At 39.7% G+C, this 15359-nt stretch overlaps 1 protein-coding gene across 7 annotated transcripts in view; it reads right to left on the bottom strand.

The window, feature by feature from the left end:
* The window catches only part of PKP4 (plakophilin 4), a 784378-nt gene that overhangs the window by 29513 nt on the left and 739506 nt on the right, over positions 1–15359 (bottom strand). For all 7 annotated transcript variants that reach the window (XM_053698322.1, XM_053698321.1, XM_053698324.1 and 4 more), the window contains one exon: positions 5154–5285. In XM_053698322.1, the coding sequence (XP_053554297.1) occupies positions 5154–5285 (132 nt within the window). The remainder of the gene's footprint in view (positions 1–5153; positions 5286–15359) is intronic.

Genomic DNA, 15359 nt, shown 5'->3' with positions numbered 1-15359 from the left:
AATTTTAATTTTACTCCAAGAGAATCCCTTGGATTCACACCAACAGATATATTTTTTCCATATTTCATGGTAAATTTTCCTAGTCACAGGTTTTCTGGCTTGGACCAGAGTATCTACAACTGAATCTGAAAACCCACGCTTAGATTAAATCAAGCGTTCAATTTCCAAGCAGTCAGCTGCAGAGAGACTAGATTTGGATGTTCGAATGGACCTTGTACTAGAAGATCCTGTCTCAAAGGTAGCTTCCATGGTGGAGCCGATGACATATTCACCAGGTCTGCATACCAAGTCCTGCGTGGCCACGCAGGAGCTATCAGAATCACAGAGGCCTTCTCCTGTTTGATCCTGGCTACGAGCCTAGGAAGGAAAGGAAACGGTGGAAACACATAAGCTAGGTTGAACGACCAAGGCGCCACTAATGCATCCACTAGTGTCACCTTGGGATCCCTGGATCTGGACCCGTAGCGAGGAACCTTGAAGTTCTGACGAGACGCCATCAGATCCATGTCTGGAATGCCCCATAATTGAGTTAACTGGGCAAAGACCTCCGGGTGGAGTTCCCACTCCCCCGGATGGAAAGTCTGACGACTCAAATAATCCGCCTCCCAGTTGTCTACTCCTGGGATGTGAATTGCAGATAGATGGCAGGAGTGATCCTCCGCCCATTTGATGATCTTGGATACCTCTCTCATCGCCAAGGAACTCCTTGTTCCCCCCTGATGATTGATGTAAGCTACAGTCGTCATGTTGTCCGACTGAAATCTTATGAATCCGGCCTTCGCTAGTTGAGGCCAAGCCCGGAGCGCATTGAATATCGCTCTCAGTTCCAGAATGTTTATCGGGAGAAGAGACTCTTCCCGAGACCATAGACCCTGAGCTTTCAGGGAGTCCCAGACCGCGCCCCAGCCTAATAGACTGGCGTCGGTCGTGACAATGACCCACTCTGGTCTGCGGAAACTCATTCCCTGAGACAGGTGATCCTGAGTCAACCACCAACGGAGTGAGTCTCTGGTTAACTGGTCTACTTGAATCTGGGGAGACAAGTCTGCATAATCCCCATTCCACTGTTTGAGCATGCACAGTTGCAATGGTCTTAGATGAATTCGAGCAAAAGGAACCACGTCCATTGCTGCAACCATTAGACCTATTACTTCCATGCACTGAGCTATGGAAGGCTGAGGAATAGATTGAAGAACTTGACAAGCATTTAGAAGCTTTAACTTTCTGACCTCTGTCAGAAAAATCTTCATTTCTACAGAATCTATTATTGTTCCCAGAAAGGGAACCCTTGTAGACGGGGACAGGGAACTCTTTTCCACGTTCACCTTCCACCCGTGAGACCTGAGAAAGGCTAATACAATGTCTGTATGAGCCCTTGATCTTGAAAGGGACGACGCTTGGATTAGGATGTCGTCTAGGTAAGGCGCCACAGCAATGCGCCTCGGTCTTAGAACCGCTAGAAGGGACCCTAGCACCTTTGTGAAAATTCTGGGAGCAGTGGCTAAACCGAACGGAAGAGCCACGAACTGGAAATGTTTGTCCAGAAAGGCGAACCTTAGGAACTGATGATGATCTTTGTGGATAGGAATATGTAGGTATGCATCCTTTAAATCCACGGTAGTCATATATTGACCCTCCTGGATTGTAGGTAAAATTGTTCGAATGGTTTCCATTTTGAACGATGGAACTCTGAGAAATTTGTTTAGAATTTTTAAATCCAGAATTGGTCTGAAAGTTCCCTCTTTTTTGGGAACTACAAACAGGTTTGAGTAAAACCCCCGACTTTGTTCCACTGTTGGAACTGGGTGTATCACTCCCATCTTTAATAGATCTCCTACGCAATGTAAGAATGCCTGTCTCTTTATCTGGTCTGAAGATAAGCGAGACATGTGGAACCTTCCCCTTGGAGGAAGTTCCTTGAACTCTAGAAGATAAACCTGAGAAACTATTTCTAGTGCCCAGGGATCCGGAACATCTCTTGCCCAAGCCTGAGCAAAGAGAGAAAGTCTGCCCCCTACTAGATCCGGTCCCGGATCGGGGGCTACCCCTTCATGCTGTCTTGGTAGCAGCAACAGGCTTCTTGGCCTGTTTACCATTGTTCCAGCCTTGCATTGGTTTCCATGCTGGCTTAGCCTGGGAAGCGTTACCCTCTTGTCTAGAGGCTGCAGAGTTAGGAGACGGTCCGTTCCTGAAGTTGCGAAAGGAACGAAAATTAGATTTGTTCTTAGCCTTGAAAGGCCTATCCTGTGGGAGGGCATGGCCCTTTCCTCCAGTGATATCTGAAATAATCTCTTTCAATTCTGGCCCAAAAAGGGTCTTACCTTTGAAAGGAATATTAAGCAATTTTGTCTTGGATGACACATCTGCCGACCAAGATTTTAGCCAAAGCGCTCTGCGCACCACAATTGCAAAACCTGAATTTTTCGCCGCTAATTTCGCCAATTGCAAAGCGGCATCTAAAATAAAGGAATTAGCCAACTTTAGTGCGTGAATTCTGTCCATGACTTCCTCATATGGAGTCTCCTTATTGAGCGAATTTTCTATTTCCTCGAACCAAAAAGACGCCGTTGTGACAGGAATAATGCACGAAATTGGTTGGAGAAGGAAACCTTGCTGAACAAATATCTTTTTAAGCAATCCTTCCAATTTTTTATCCATAGGATCTTTGAAAGCACAACTGTCCTCAATGGGAATAGTCGTGCGTTTGGCCAACGTAGAAACTGCCCCCTCAACCTTAGGAACTGTTTGCCATGCGTCCCTTCTGGGGTCGACAATGGGGAACATTTTCTTAAATATAGGAGGTGGGACAAAAGGTATACCTGGCTTTTCCCACTCCTTAGTCACTATGTCCGCCACCCTTTTGAGTATCGGAAAGGCATCAGCGTGCACAGGGACCTCAAGGAATTTGTCCATTTTGCACAATTTCTCTGGAATCACCAAAGAGTCACAATCGTCCAGAGTAGTTAACACCTCCTTAAGCAGGGCGCGGAGATGTTCTAACTTAAATTTAAACGTCACAATATCAGGTTCTGCCTGTTGAGAAACTTTTCCTGAATCGGAAATTTCTCCCTCCGACAGACCCTCCCTCACTGCCAATTCTGACTGGTGTCAGGTATAACAGATAAATTATCGTCAGCGCACCCTTGCTCATCCTCTGTATTTAAAACTGAGCAATCACGCCTTTCTTGGAAATGCTGGCAGTTTGGATAAAAGATTAGCTATAGAATTATCCATTACTGCCGTTAATTGTTGCATAGTAACTAGCATTGGCGCACTAGATGTACTAGGTGTCGCCTGCGCGGGCATAACTGGTGTTGACACAGAAGGAGAGGATGATGAACTATCCCCACTACCTTCATTTGAAGAATCATCTTGGGCAATCTTATTAAATGTGACAGTACTGTCCTTACTTTGTTTGGACGCCACGGCACAATTTTCACATACATTTAAAGGGGGAACCACCTTGGCCTCCATACATACAAAACATGTTCTATCTGAAGGTACAGACATGTTAGACAGACTTATACAGGCTATTAATGCAATAAAACCGTTTTTAAACAAAACCGTTACTGTCTCTTTAAATGTTAAACAGAGCACACTTTATTTCTGCATGTGTGAAAAACTATGAAGGAAATATCCGATCCTTACCAAATTTGCACCCTAGTGTCTTAATGCTTTGAAAGTATTGCACACCAAATTTCAAGTTTGTAACCCCTTAAATGAGCAAACCGGAGCTATTTGTTCAATTTACCAGTTTAAACCCACTACAGTCACTGCCACAGCCTTTGCTGCGGCTTTACCTTTCCTTGGGGGTTATTCACCACAGAAATAAGCCTTCTAGAATCGTTTTTTATGGCCACAGGAACCTCTCACATGAAGCTGCATGCACTGCTTCCAGAAGTAACTGCGCAATTAAGGCGCGAAAATGAGGCCTCCTCCCTCTGCATACCAGAGTGAAGGGCCCTTCCTGACTAGATTAGGTGTCTAAACGACTGCCAGGCGAATAAAAAACGTTCCCAAAGTGTTTTCAAGTTCCAAAACACTCCAAAAGACATATAAATATAGTATAAATCAATCGATTTAGCCCACAATAGTGTCAACCAGTATATAGCCCATCAATAAGCCTTCATTCTGTTATGAGTCTAAGAAAAATGGCTTGCCGATGCCATAAGGGAAAATTGTTCCCCCCAACTGAAGTTCTCTGGGCTCAACAGTCCTGCGTGGGAACAGCAATGGATTTTGGTTACTGCTGCTAAAATCATTCTCCTCTTTAAACAGAACTCTTCATCACTTTCTGTTGTAGAGTTAATAGTACAAACCGGCACTATTTTAAAATAACAAACTCTTGATAGAAGAAATAAAAACTACAACTAACACCACATACTCTTTACCATCCCCGTGGAGATGCTACTTGTTCAGAGCGGCAAAGAGAATGACTGGGGGGCGGAGCCAGAGGGGGAGCTATATGGGCAGCTTTTGCTGTGCTCTCTTTGCCATTTCCTGTTGGGGAAGAGAATATTTCCCACAAGTAAGGATGAAGCCGTGGACCGGACACACCAATGTAGGAGAAATATGCTGCTACCTATACACCAAATACATCCTTCTAACAATCACTGTACTCTGAGGGGAAATGGGCCTCAACTCTGTCTGAGAACCCCTCTCACTCAAGAATCAAATGCACATCTTCCTTCTTCAACCTCCTACAGCAGAGGCAAAGACAAGACTGAGGTGCCAGTGAGGTGGAAGGGGTTTTATAGAGCTCTTGGGGTTTGGGATAGTGGCAGGGAAGAGTAATTCCCAGGAGTAATGGATCATGGACTCTCACCAACTTTATGAAATACATTTATTTGGAGGAGCAATAGTCCCCTCACTCATTTGTTATCCCCCTCAGCCCCCCCAAAAAAAGAACATAATTTTGAATGTTGAACATTTAACATTTGTTTGAATAAAAAAACAAAAACAAATTTCTGTCATTTTTAACCTTTTTGACAAATATGCCAAAACTTTTAGGAAAAATTCTCTAAGACACCAGAATACACATGTTCTTTAGTATCATGTAACAGACAATATAAACATGGTAGGATGGTCAGCTAAGCATTGCACTAAGTGTCTCAGAAACTATTATGAATAAAATAATGAAAGACATCACTTACCAGTATACACATCTTTATGGGTCATGCTGTCTACTTGGCTATTGTAATATTGCATAGAGGATTGTGTTCTTTCATAACCAGAGTGTGGATCCCTTATTCCTAACAGTGCTGGTGAGGATGATGTACTGCCCACTGACACAAGACAAAAAGGGGCAATTAGATATTCTTCACTGTTAGGCAAATCATATCATATTAAGATCACCACAATTTATAAATGGACCTTTTTACTGAAGTTTAAAAATGCTAGCATTTAGGAAGATGATAGCATGTGTTAAATTATCCTATTTGAGAATATGCACTAAAATATATGTGCCCTATGTATAATCCTACAGGAGTGGTTAAAGCGTATTTTTTTTAAAATTCTTTGAATCTGAAAAAAGTAAATTTTAAAAAATAGTTAATACTGAAATATATACATTATGTTGCAAAAAGAATATAGACACCTAACCATTATGTCTATATAATTTTGTTGGATATCCCATTCCAAAACAATGGGCATTAACATCGAGTGTCCCCTCCCCCCCACTTTGTGGCCACAAAAGCCACCCCTCTGCTGGGAAGGATTCCCACAAGAACTTGGAGTGCGCCTGTGGAATTTTGTGCCCATTCAGCCAAAAGAGCATTTGTGAGGTCAGGAACTGAAGTTGGATGAGAAGGTCTGACACACAATCAGTGTTCCAGTTCATACCAAAGGTGTTAAGTGGGGTTGAGGTCAGGGCTCTGTGCAGGCCACTCAAGTCCTCCACTCTCCAAACTCAAACTATGTGTTCATGAACCTTGTTTTGTGCATAGGATCAGAGTAGTGCTGGAACAGGAAAGGGCCTTCCTCTAACTGTTTCCACAAAGCTTGAAGCACCCAATTGCCTAAAATGTCTTTGAATCTTGTAGCATTAGGATAACCCTTCACTGCAACTTATGGGGCTAGCCTAAAGCCTGAAAAACAGCCCCCCCCCCCCCAGACCATTATCCTTCCTTCATACAAACTTGACAGTAGGCACTATACATCCCAGTAGGTAGCTCTCTCCTGGCATCTGCCATACTCAGATATAATCAGACTGCCAGAAAGTGAATTGAGATTCATCACTTCAGAGAACATGTTTCCACTGCACCAAAGTCCAGTGGCAGTGTGCTTTACACTACTCCAACTGATGTCTGGTATTACGCATTGATGTGAGGCTTGTGTACAGCTGTTTGTGCTTAAGCATTCGGTGGCCCCACTCTGAGTTTGCGTGGTCTACCACTTCATAACTGGGCTGTTGTTGCTCCTAGTCCCTTCCACTTCACAATAGCAGCACTGTTGACTGGAACACATAAAGTAGGGCAGAAATTTCACAAACTAACTTGTAGCAAAGGTGGCATCCTATGACAGTGCCACATTTAAAGTCACTGAGCTCTGCAATCTGATTGATTGCACAGCTAATTTTTATCTATGGAGATTTCATGGCCATGTGCTAGATTTTACTCCCCTGTAAGTAAATGTGAAACACCTGAACTCAATATTTAGTAGGGTTGTCCACATACTTTTTGCCATATAGTGTGTGCGTAAGAATATATGAATTATCCTTATCAGCCAATAAGCAATCTGCCCCAAGAAACAAGCTGTACACAAACACGAATTTCCGGTAAGTTTCAACATCAATTTAATTAGCCTTAACTTAAATGGACATTAAACACTAAATAAATATTAGATAGAATGATGTATTCAAAGAAAATATTACCCTCAGGAAAACATGTAAATGTATTTTTTAAAGTTTCATTGGCTATTTAAATATTGACAACATGAATCTAAAGTTTTATTGTCTATAAAACAATGGGAGCTGCCATGTTGTAGCTTAGGTTACCATCTCTGCTGTGGCCAATAACGGAGAGTTATAAATAGGTTACTAGAGTGTGCAGCCAATGGCTGTGTGAAATGTAACAGTATTTTGCACTTCCATTTCTAACCATAATTGAAATGTTCACAATTTCAGAATGGAATTACAGGAAAAGGAGACAAAATAAATAATGAAAGTACAGATAGCCCTCAGTTTACGCCGGGGTTATGTTCCAGAAGGAATGGTTGTAAATCGAAACCGTTGTAAATTGAAACACAGTTTATAATGTAAGTCAATGGGAAGTGAGGGAGTTAGGTTCCAGGCCCCTCTCAAAATTGGCATAAGTAACACCTAATACATTATTTTTAAAGCTTTGAAATGAAGACTTTAAATGCTAAACAGTATTATAAACCTAATAAAATAATCACACAACACAGACTTTACTTGCATTTTTCTGCTAACAGTTCTTTCTATGCATTCCAATCTGGACTGATTTATAGACAGGAAGATCGTGTTCCTTTGCAAACTGCTCGATAGCTCAGGTCTGGTTAAACTGATTAATTTCAGCTTGCTTGGCTTGCATATCTTTGCTGCAACACAAGCGGACAGCTCCACTTACTGGCTATTTTAATCAATGCACTGCTTCTCAATAGCAGTCACATGACTGAAAAAAAAAAGTTTTTTATTCTGAAACGGTGCAAATTGAACCGTTGTAAACCAAGGGCCACCTGTATATTGCAGAGTTTTTTTATATATATATGCAATGTATCATTTTATATTACCATCTCCAAGTGTTTAATTTCCCTTTAAGCTTTCAATGGATTTTTTTTTTAATTGTTGCTGTTCTTTTATAAGTATGACTGAAAATGTGGGCACATAATAGCCCTTTTAAATATACCACTCAATTTTGATTGTGCATTTTATGGATGATTTCTTTGTATTGTATTTCTTGGAAAAATGTTTAAGAAAAAAATATTTCAACATAAATATACCACTCAAAAAAAATATATAAAAAGGAGTTCTTGGATGCAATCTATGGGAACAGTTTTTTCTTTAACCCCTTAATAACCGACGACGTACGCCCTAAAACGGTGTACGTCGTCGGTCTTGGAAAGCAGTGGAAGCGATCCTGATCGCTTCCAGCTACTTTCCGGTTATTGCAGTCGATATCGAGACATCCTGCAATAACATTCTTTACTCCTCCGGTGCAGAGAGACACTCTGTGGCCCTCTCTGCACCAGACATCGATGGCCGCAATCGTTGGTGGGTGGGAGCCGAAGTGGGAGGCCATCAATGGCTTCTGTGATTAAGAGGGTCACCGGGGTCATGCACGGGGGATGGCGGGCGCGTGCACAGGGAGGGAACTGGTGGGAACCGCTGCACTACTACAAAAAAAGTTAAAAAAAAATCTATTTTTCTGTAAACTGGGTACTGCCAGTACCCAAGATGGATCCAAATAAGGTAGAGGGGGAGGGTTAGAGAGCTGGGGGGGAATCAGGAAGGTTGGGGGCTAAGGGGAGACCCTACACAGCAGCATATGTAAATATGCTAAAGAAAAAAGAGAAAAAAAAAGAAGAAAAAAAAGGTACCTTATATTTTAGTACTGGCAGACTTTCTGCCAGTACTTAAGATGGCTGGGACAATTGTGGGGTGGGGGAGGGAAGAGAGCTGTTTGGGAGGGATCAGGGGGTGTGATGTGTCAGGTGGGAGGCTGATCTCTACACTAAAGCTAAAATTAACCCTGCAAGCTCCTTACAAGCTACCTAATTAACCCCTGCATTGCTGGGCATAATACACGTGTGATGCGCAGCAGCATTTAGTGGCCAAAGCCATATATGTCTGCTATTGCTGAACAAAGGGGATCCCAGAGAAGCATTTACAACCATTTGTGCCATAATTGCACAAGCTGTTTGTAAATAATTTCAGTGCAAAACCTAAAGTTTGTGTAAAAGTGAATGATTTTTTTTTTTATTTGATCGCATTTGGCGGTGAAATGGTGGCATGAAATATACCAAAATGGGACTAAATCAATACTTTGGTTTGTCTACTACACTAAAGCTAAAATTAATCCTACAAGCTCCCTAATTAACCCCTGCACTGCTGGGCATAATACATGTGTGGTGCGCAGCGCCATTTAGAGGCCTTCTAGTTACCAAAAAGCAACGCCAAAGTCATATATGTCTGCTACTTCTGAACAAAGGGGATCCCAGAGAAGCATTTACAACCATTTATTCCATAATCGCACAAGTTGTTTGTAAATATTTTCAGTGAGAAACCTAAAGTTTGTGAAAAAATTTGTGAAAAACGATTTTTTTTTTATTTGATCGCATTTGGCAGTAAAATGGTGGCATGAAATATACCAAAATGGGCCTAGATCAATAATTTGGAATATCTTCTAAAAAAAAAAATATATATATACATGTCAAGGGATATTCAGGGATTCCTGAAAAATATCAGTGTCCCAAAGTAACTAGCGCTAATTTTGAAAAAAAGTGGTTTGGAAATAGCAAAGTGTTACTTGTATTTAATGCCCTATAACTTGCAAAAAAAGCAAAGAACATGTAAACATTGGGTATTTCTAAACTCAGGACAAAATGTAGAAACTATTTAGCATGGGTGTTTTTTGGTGGCTGTAGATGTGTAACAGATTTTGGGGGTCAAAGTTAGAAAAAGTGTTTTGTTTTTTTTCATATTTTTTTTTTTTTTTAGTAAATTAGAAGATATGATGAAAAGCGGTATATAATATGTGTGGGTACAGTAAAAGAGTAAGAGGAAAATTACAGCTAAACACAAACACCACAGAAATGTAAAAATAGCCTTGGTCCCAAACGGACAGAAAATGGAAAAGTGCTGTGGTCCTTAAGGGGTTAAACTGTATTGAAATTAGTGTTTTTACATTGAGGGAACCCCCCCCCCCCCCCCATAATATTACAATGTGATAGAAACAGGTGGAGATACACTAGATCCATAAGAAATTCAAACCAAATGTTCAACATGAAAGTTAGGTAAAACCTCAGTCTTTTTATCTATTGGTTTATCAAAGAATCAATCACATTTCTAGGACCTAGATTACCCTAGGTTTAGTAAAAATCTAGGGTAATCTTCTGTCTTACTTACAAAAAGAAAAAAAAATACTTTGCACAGGAACATTCCTTTTGATTAGTGATAATAAAACAGAACATAAAATAAATCCTGACTAAATCTTTTAAATGAAAAAACCCAATAACCAGAAATAGTCTGTGTTAATATGCTGGGCAAATGAAATGAAGCAAGGATGTAGCTACACAGGTTTCCATTACCAGGTTCTGAGGGATTTTGTCAGACTTGTCAGTTTTTTGTTTATTATCCTGCATCCTCATTTGTCAGTTTTTTGTTTATTATTCTGCATCCTCTCCACCAGATATTGCTCTTATTCATCTGACTACGAAATCGCTAAATCTGCTTTAACATTTCTTTTTTATCGGGGCACAAGTATCTCTTCTACTTTTAAAAGGACATTCTGAGTATACATAGAAACATTTTGCCTAAAATTTCCTAAAAGCATAAACTTATCTAGTTCGTAAGATAGCCTTACGCTTATCCCACACAGAGAGAAGTGCAGCCTCTTTTTAGCCCAGTAATTCCTTTTACAGAGTAGAACTTTCCTGTAGTATATATATATAAGTCTGATCTTGCCTATTAAGATAAGTCCAGCACCGCAATACCAGGAAATACCTCTCTGAACAAGGTAACCCCAGATGATCGTTTCAACCTTCACTGGGTCTCGTCCGTGAGGTGCAGCCATATTATCTATTTTATTATCAAAACGTGCACATTCTTTTTATATGCATACTTTCTGAGGCTCCAGTTCCTACTGAACATGGGCAAAAGTACACAGTATATATGTATATATATTTTGTGATTGGCTCAGGGCTGTCACATGAACATGATGCAGGGGGAGTGAAAACTCTGAAATTTTCAGAAATTGTTTTACTGCTCATTTCAAATTCAAAGTAAGTGTCATTGAAATGTCTTATTATTGTGCATGTGCCAGTTATTCAATCCAACAGTATTTGGTGGCCTTTTAAACAGATCAGTGAATGGGGCAGTAAGCACAGGTCAAAGTTCCTTTAAAGCACTTGGATGAATATTTTCAGGACCCACTGACTTTTTTACATTTATTTTTGATAATGCCAATAAAACCTCATCCTCTGTAAAAAAAAATAATAATAAAAAAAATAGCACTACGCCCATTTCCATTTTTAGAAGCATCCCTTAAAGTAGTCATTCTATCTTCAAAATCTTGTGAAGACAGAACGAAAGTAATCATTGAGACAATCTGCTATTTGCTTATTTCCTTCTACTATTCTACCATCAACTGTTCTCAATTTAACTAATCCAACCTTAGCCTTTTCTCCTTTTAATATATCTAAAGAAGGTTTTGTCACAATGTCCCACTGACTGTGCTATCTTTTCTGTCGCATGATATTTTGTCTTCCTAATTAACTGCTTCGCCTTTTCTTCTATAAGGTACGACGAGTCCACAGATTCATCCTTTACTTGTGGGATATTATCCTCCTGCTAAGAGGAAGTGGCAAAGAGCACCACAGCAGAGCTGTCTATATAGCTCCTCCCTTAGCTCCACCCCCCAGTCATTCTCTTTGCCTACTCTAAGTACTAGGAAGGGTAAAGTGAAAGAGGTGATAAAATATTATTTTTTAATTTCTTCAAGCAAGAGTTTTTTGTTTTAAATGGTACCGGTGTGTACCATTTACTCTCAGGCAGCAGATGGATGAAGACTTCTGCCTGGAAGATGATGATCTTAGCATTTGTAACTAAGATCCAGTGCTGTCCCCACAGAGGCTGAGGAGTGCAAGAAACTTCAGTGTGAGGAACGTTTTCATGCTATACAGCAGTGAGGTATGTTCAGTCATTTTTTTCTGGAGAGACTGTGGTATTTCAGAAAGGCTGACAGTATCCCCATGAGGGTGAGGGTAAGCAGTAATCCTAAGAGCTAATAAGAAGGGCATTACTAAGCTTGCATAAGGTGCTAATTACAAAGATGTGAATGTTTGTGGGCAAACGTTTTATGAACTGGGAGTGCTGTTAACGTTTTGTGGGCAATAACGTTTTGGGCTACTTTATTGAGGTACACTTGGCTTAATTTTTGGGTCTCAGAACCCATATGGCTAGTTTAAAACCGCTCTGGTGCAGTTCTTTGAAGCTGTAGAGAAATCAACGGAGATGGGCGGGGCCTATTTTCGCGCCTCAGATGCGCAGTTATTTTCACTCAACAAGCAGCAAGCTCTAACTCATGAGGACCCTGGTGAATGTTTTGGGCCAAATCGAAGCTTTAACCCCATATTTACTACCCCTGAGGGCAGGTAGGGTCACAGCAGGGCTGTGGCAAGGTGCTGGGGGTGTTTTTTTTCTCTCCGGATTTAGGCCTAATTTCAATCCTGTTTGCACATTAAAGGGTTAAATGTTAAATTTCCTTGTGGGGCAATCTTAACTACATATAGTGTGTCTGCTTGCAAAAATGTGAAAAATTTGGTGCATTTTAAAGCAGTTTTGCAGAACATGTATGCTTTTTTTCTCGTAAAGGCGCAGTACCGATTTTTAAGATTGTTATTTTTTTCACTAAATAAAGTGTTTTCATGCTTGTTTGTAGTCATTACTAGCCTGTTCAACATGTCTGACATTGAGGAAAGTCAATGTTCAATATGTTTAGAAGCCATTGTGGAACCTCCATTTAGAATGTGTCCCTCATGCACTGAAAGGTCAATAAATTGCAAAGAACATATTTTAGCTACTCTGCTGTGGTGCTCTTTGCCACTTCCTGTTAGCAGGAGGATAATATCCCACAAGTAAAGGATGAATCCGTGGACTCGTCGTACCATAAAAGAAATTAATTAGGTAAGCATAAATTTACTTTTTTAGTTGAGTCTACATATTTGCATATCATCATCTGACTGTCTGTAATTTTTACAAGCTATCTTTTTTTTGTCTTTACAGCATGTGCTACTTCTTTTCAAAAACATAATTTATGTAAGAACTTACCTAATAAATTAATTTCTTTCATCTTGGCATGAGTCCATGAGCTAGTGACGTATGGGATATACAATCCTACCAGGAGGGGCAAAGTTTCCCAAACCTCAAATTGCCTATAAATACACCCCTCACCACACCCACAATTCAGTTTAACGAATAGCCAAAAAGTGGTGTGATAAAGAAAGGAGTAAAAAGCATCAACAAAGGAATTTGGAAATAATTGTGCTTTATACAAAAAAAATCATAACCACCATAAAAAAGGGGTGGGCCTCATGGACCAATATGAAAGAAATGAATTTATCAGGTACGTTCTTACATAAATTACGTTTTCTTTCATTGTAATTCAAGAGTCCATGAGCTAGTGACGTATGGGATAGCAATACCCAAGATGTGGAACTCCACGCAAGAGTCACTAGAGAGGGAGGGATAAAAATAAAAACAGCCATTTTAAGCTGAAAAAATTAATCCACAACCCAAAATATAAGTTAATTCTCATAAATGTGAGGAATTTTTTTTAAATCAAAAGCAGAAAAATCAAACTGAAACAGCTGCCTGAAGAACTTTTCTACCAAAAACTGCTTCCGAAGAAGCAAATACATCAAAATGGTAGAATTTAGTAAATGTATGCAAAGAAGACCAAGTAGCAGCTTTGCAAATCTGATCAACTGAAGCTTCATTCTTAAAAGCCCAGGAAGTGGAAACTGATCTAGTAGAATGAGCTGTAATTCTCTGAGGTGGAGCTTGACCCGACTCCAAATAGGCTTGATGAATCAAAAGTTTTAACCATGAGGCCAAGGAAACGGCAGAAACCTTCTGACCTTTCCTGGTACCAGAAAAGATAGCAGACTAGAAGTCTTTCTAAAATCTTTAGTAGCTTCAACATAATATTTCAAAGCTCTCACCACATCCAAAGAATGTAAAGATCTCTCCAAAGAATTCTTAGGATTAGGACACAAGGAAGGAACAACAATTTCTCTATTAATGTTGTTAGAATTTACAACCTTAGGTAAGAATTTCAATGAAGTCCGCAAAACTGCCTTATCCTGAGATTCACAAGAGAGAGCGGATAATTCAGAAACTCTTCTAGCAGAATAGATGGCCAAAAGAAACAACACTTTCCAAGAAAGTAGTTTAATATCCAACAAATGCATAGGTTCAAACGGAGGAGCCTGTAAAGCCTTCAAAACTAAATTAAGACTCCAAATGAGAACCAAATAATTTATTACCTTGGAAAGAAAGAAATAGCAATCTGGATTTAGAAGTCATATCAGCATTCCAAGATTTGAGCCACAAAGCTCTTCTATCTAAAAACATAGATTTAACATCAATTTTGATAATATCAAAAATGGCATCACAAATTAAATTATTAGCATGTTGAATCAACTTAACAATGCTAGACAAATCATGAACCCAAAACTTGTTGCGCTAAAGTTTCCAACCAAAAAGTTGAAGCAGCTGCAACATCAGCCAAAGAAATTGCAGGCCTAAGAAGATAACCTGAACATAAATAAGCTTTCCTTAGATAAGATTCAAGTTTCCTATCTAAAGGATCTTTAAAAGAAGTACTATCTTCCGTAGGAATAGTAGTACGTTTAGCAAGAGTAGAGATAACCCCATCAACTTTGGGGATCTTTTCCCAAAACTCCAATCTAACTGCTGGCAAAGGATACAATTTTTTAAACCTTAAAGAAGGAATAAAAGGCGTACCAGGCCTATTCCATTCTTTAGAAATCATATCAGAAAATAGCATCAGGAACTGGAAAAACCTCTGGAATAACCACAGGCGGTTTATAAACAGAATTTAAATGTTTGCTAGTTTTAATATCAAGAGGACTAGTTTCCTCTATATCTAATGTAATCAACACTTCTTTTAACAAAGAACGAATATACTCCAATTTAAATAAGAGGATTTGTCAGTCTCAATATCTGAGGCAGGATCTTCTGAATCAGATAGATCCTCATCAGAAAAGGATAATTCAGTATGTTGCTGGTCATTTGAAATTTCATCAACCTTATGAGAAGATTTAAAAGACCTTTTACGTTTATTAGAAGGCGGAATGGCAGACAAAGCCTTCTGAATAGAATCAGAAATAAATTATTTTAATTTTACAGGTATATCTTGTGCATTAGATGTTGAGGGAACAGCAACAGGTAATGAACTACTACTGATGGATACATTTTCTGCATGTAAAAGTTTATCATGACAACTATTACAAACCACAGCTGGAGGCATAACCTCCACAAGTTTACCACAAATGCCCTTAGCTTTGGTAGAACTGTTATCAGGCCGCAGGATTCCAACAGTGATTTCTGAGACAGGATCAGATTGAGACATCTTGCAAATTTAAGAGAAAAAAACAAC

The sequence above is a fragment of the Bombina bombina genome, chromosome 1, assembly GCF_027579735.1.
Source record: "Bombina bombina isolate aBomBom1 chromosome 1, aBomBom1.pri, whole genome shotgun sequence".
NCBI lineage: Eukaryota > Metazoa > Chordata > Amphibia > Anura > Bombinatoridae > Bombina > Bombina bombina.
The sequence above is the reverse complement of the archived record's forward strand: the minus strand, read 5'-3'. Positions and strand labels throughout refer to the sequence as shown.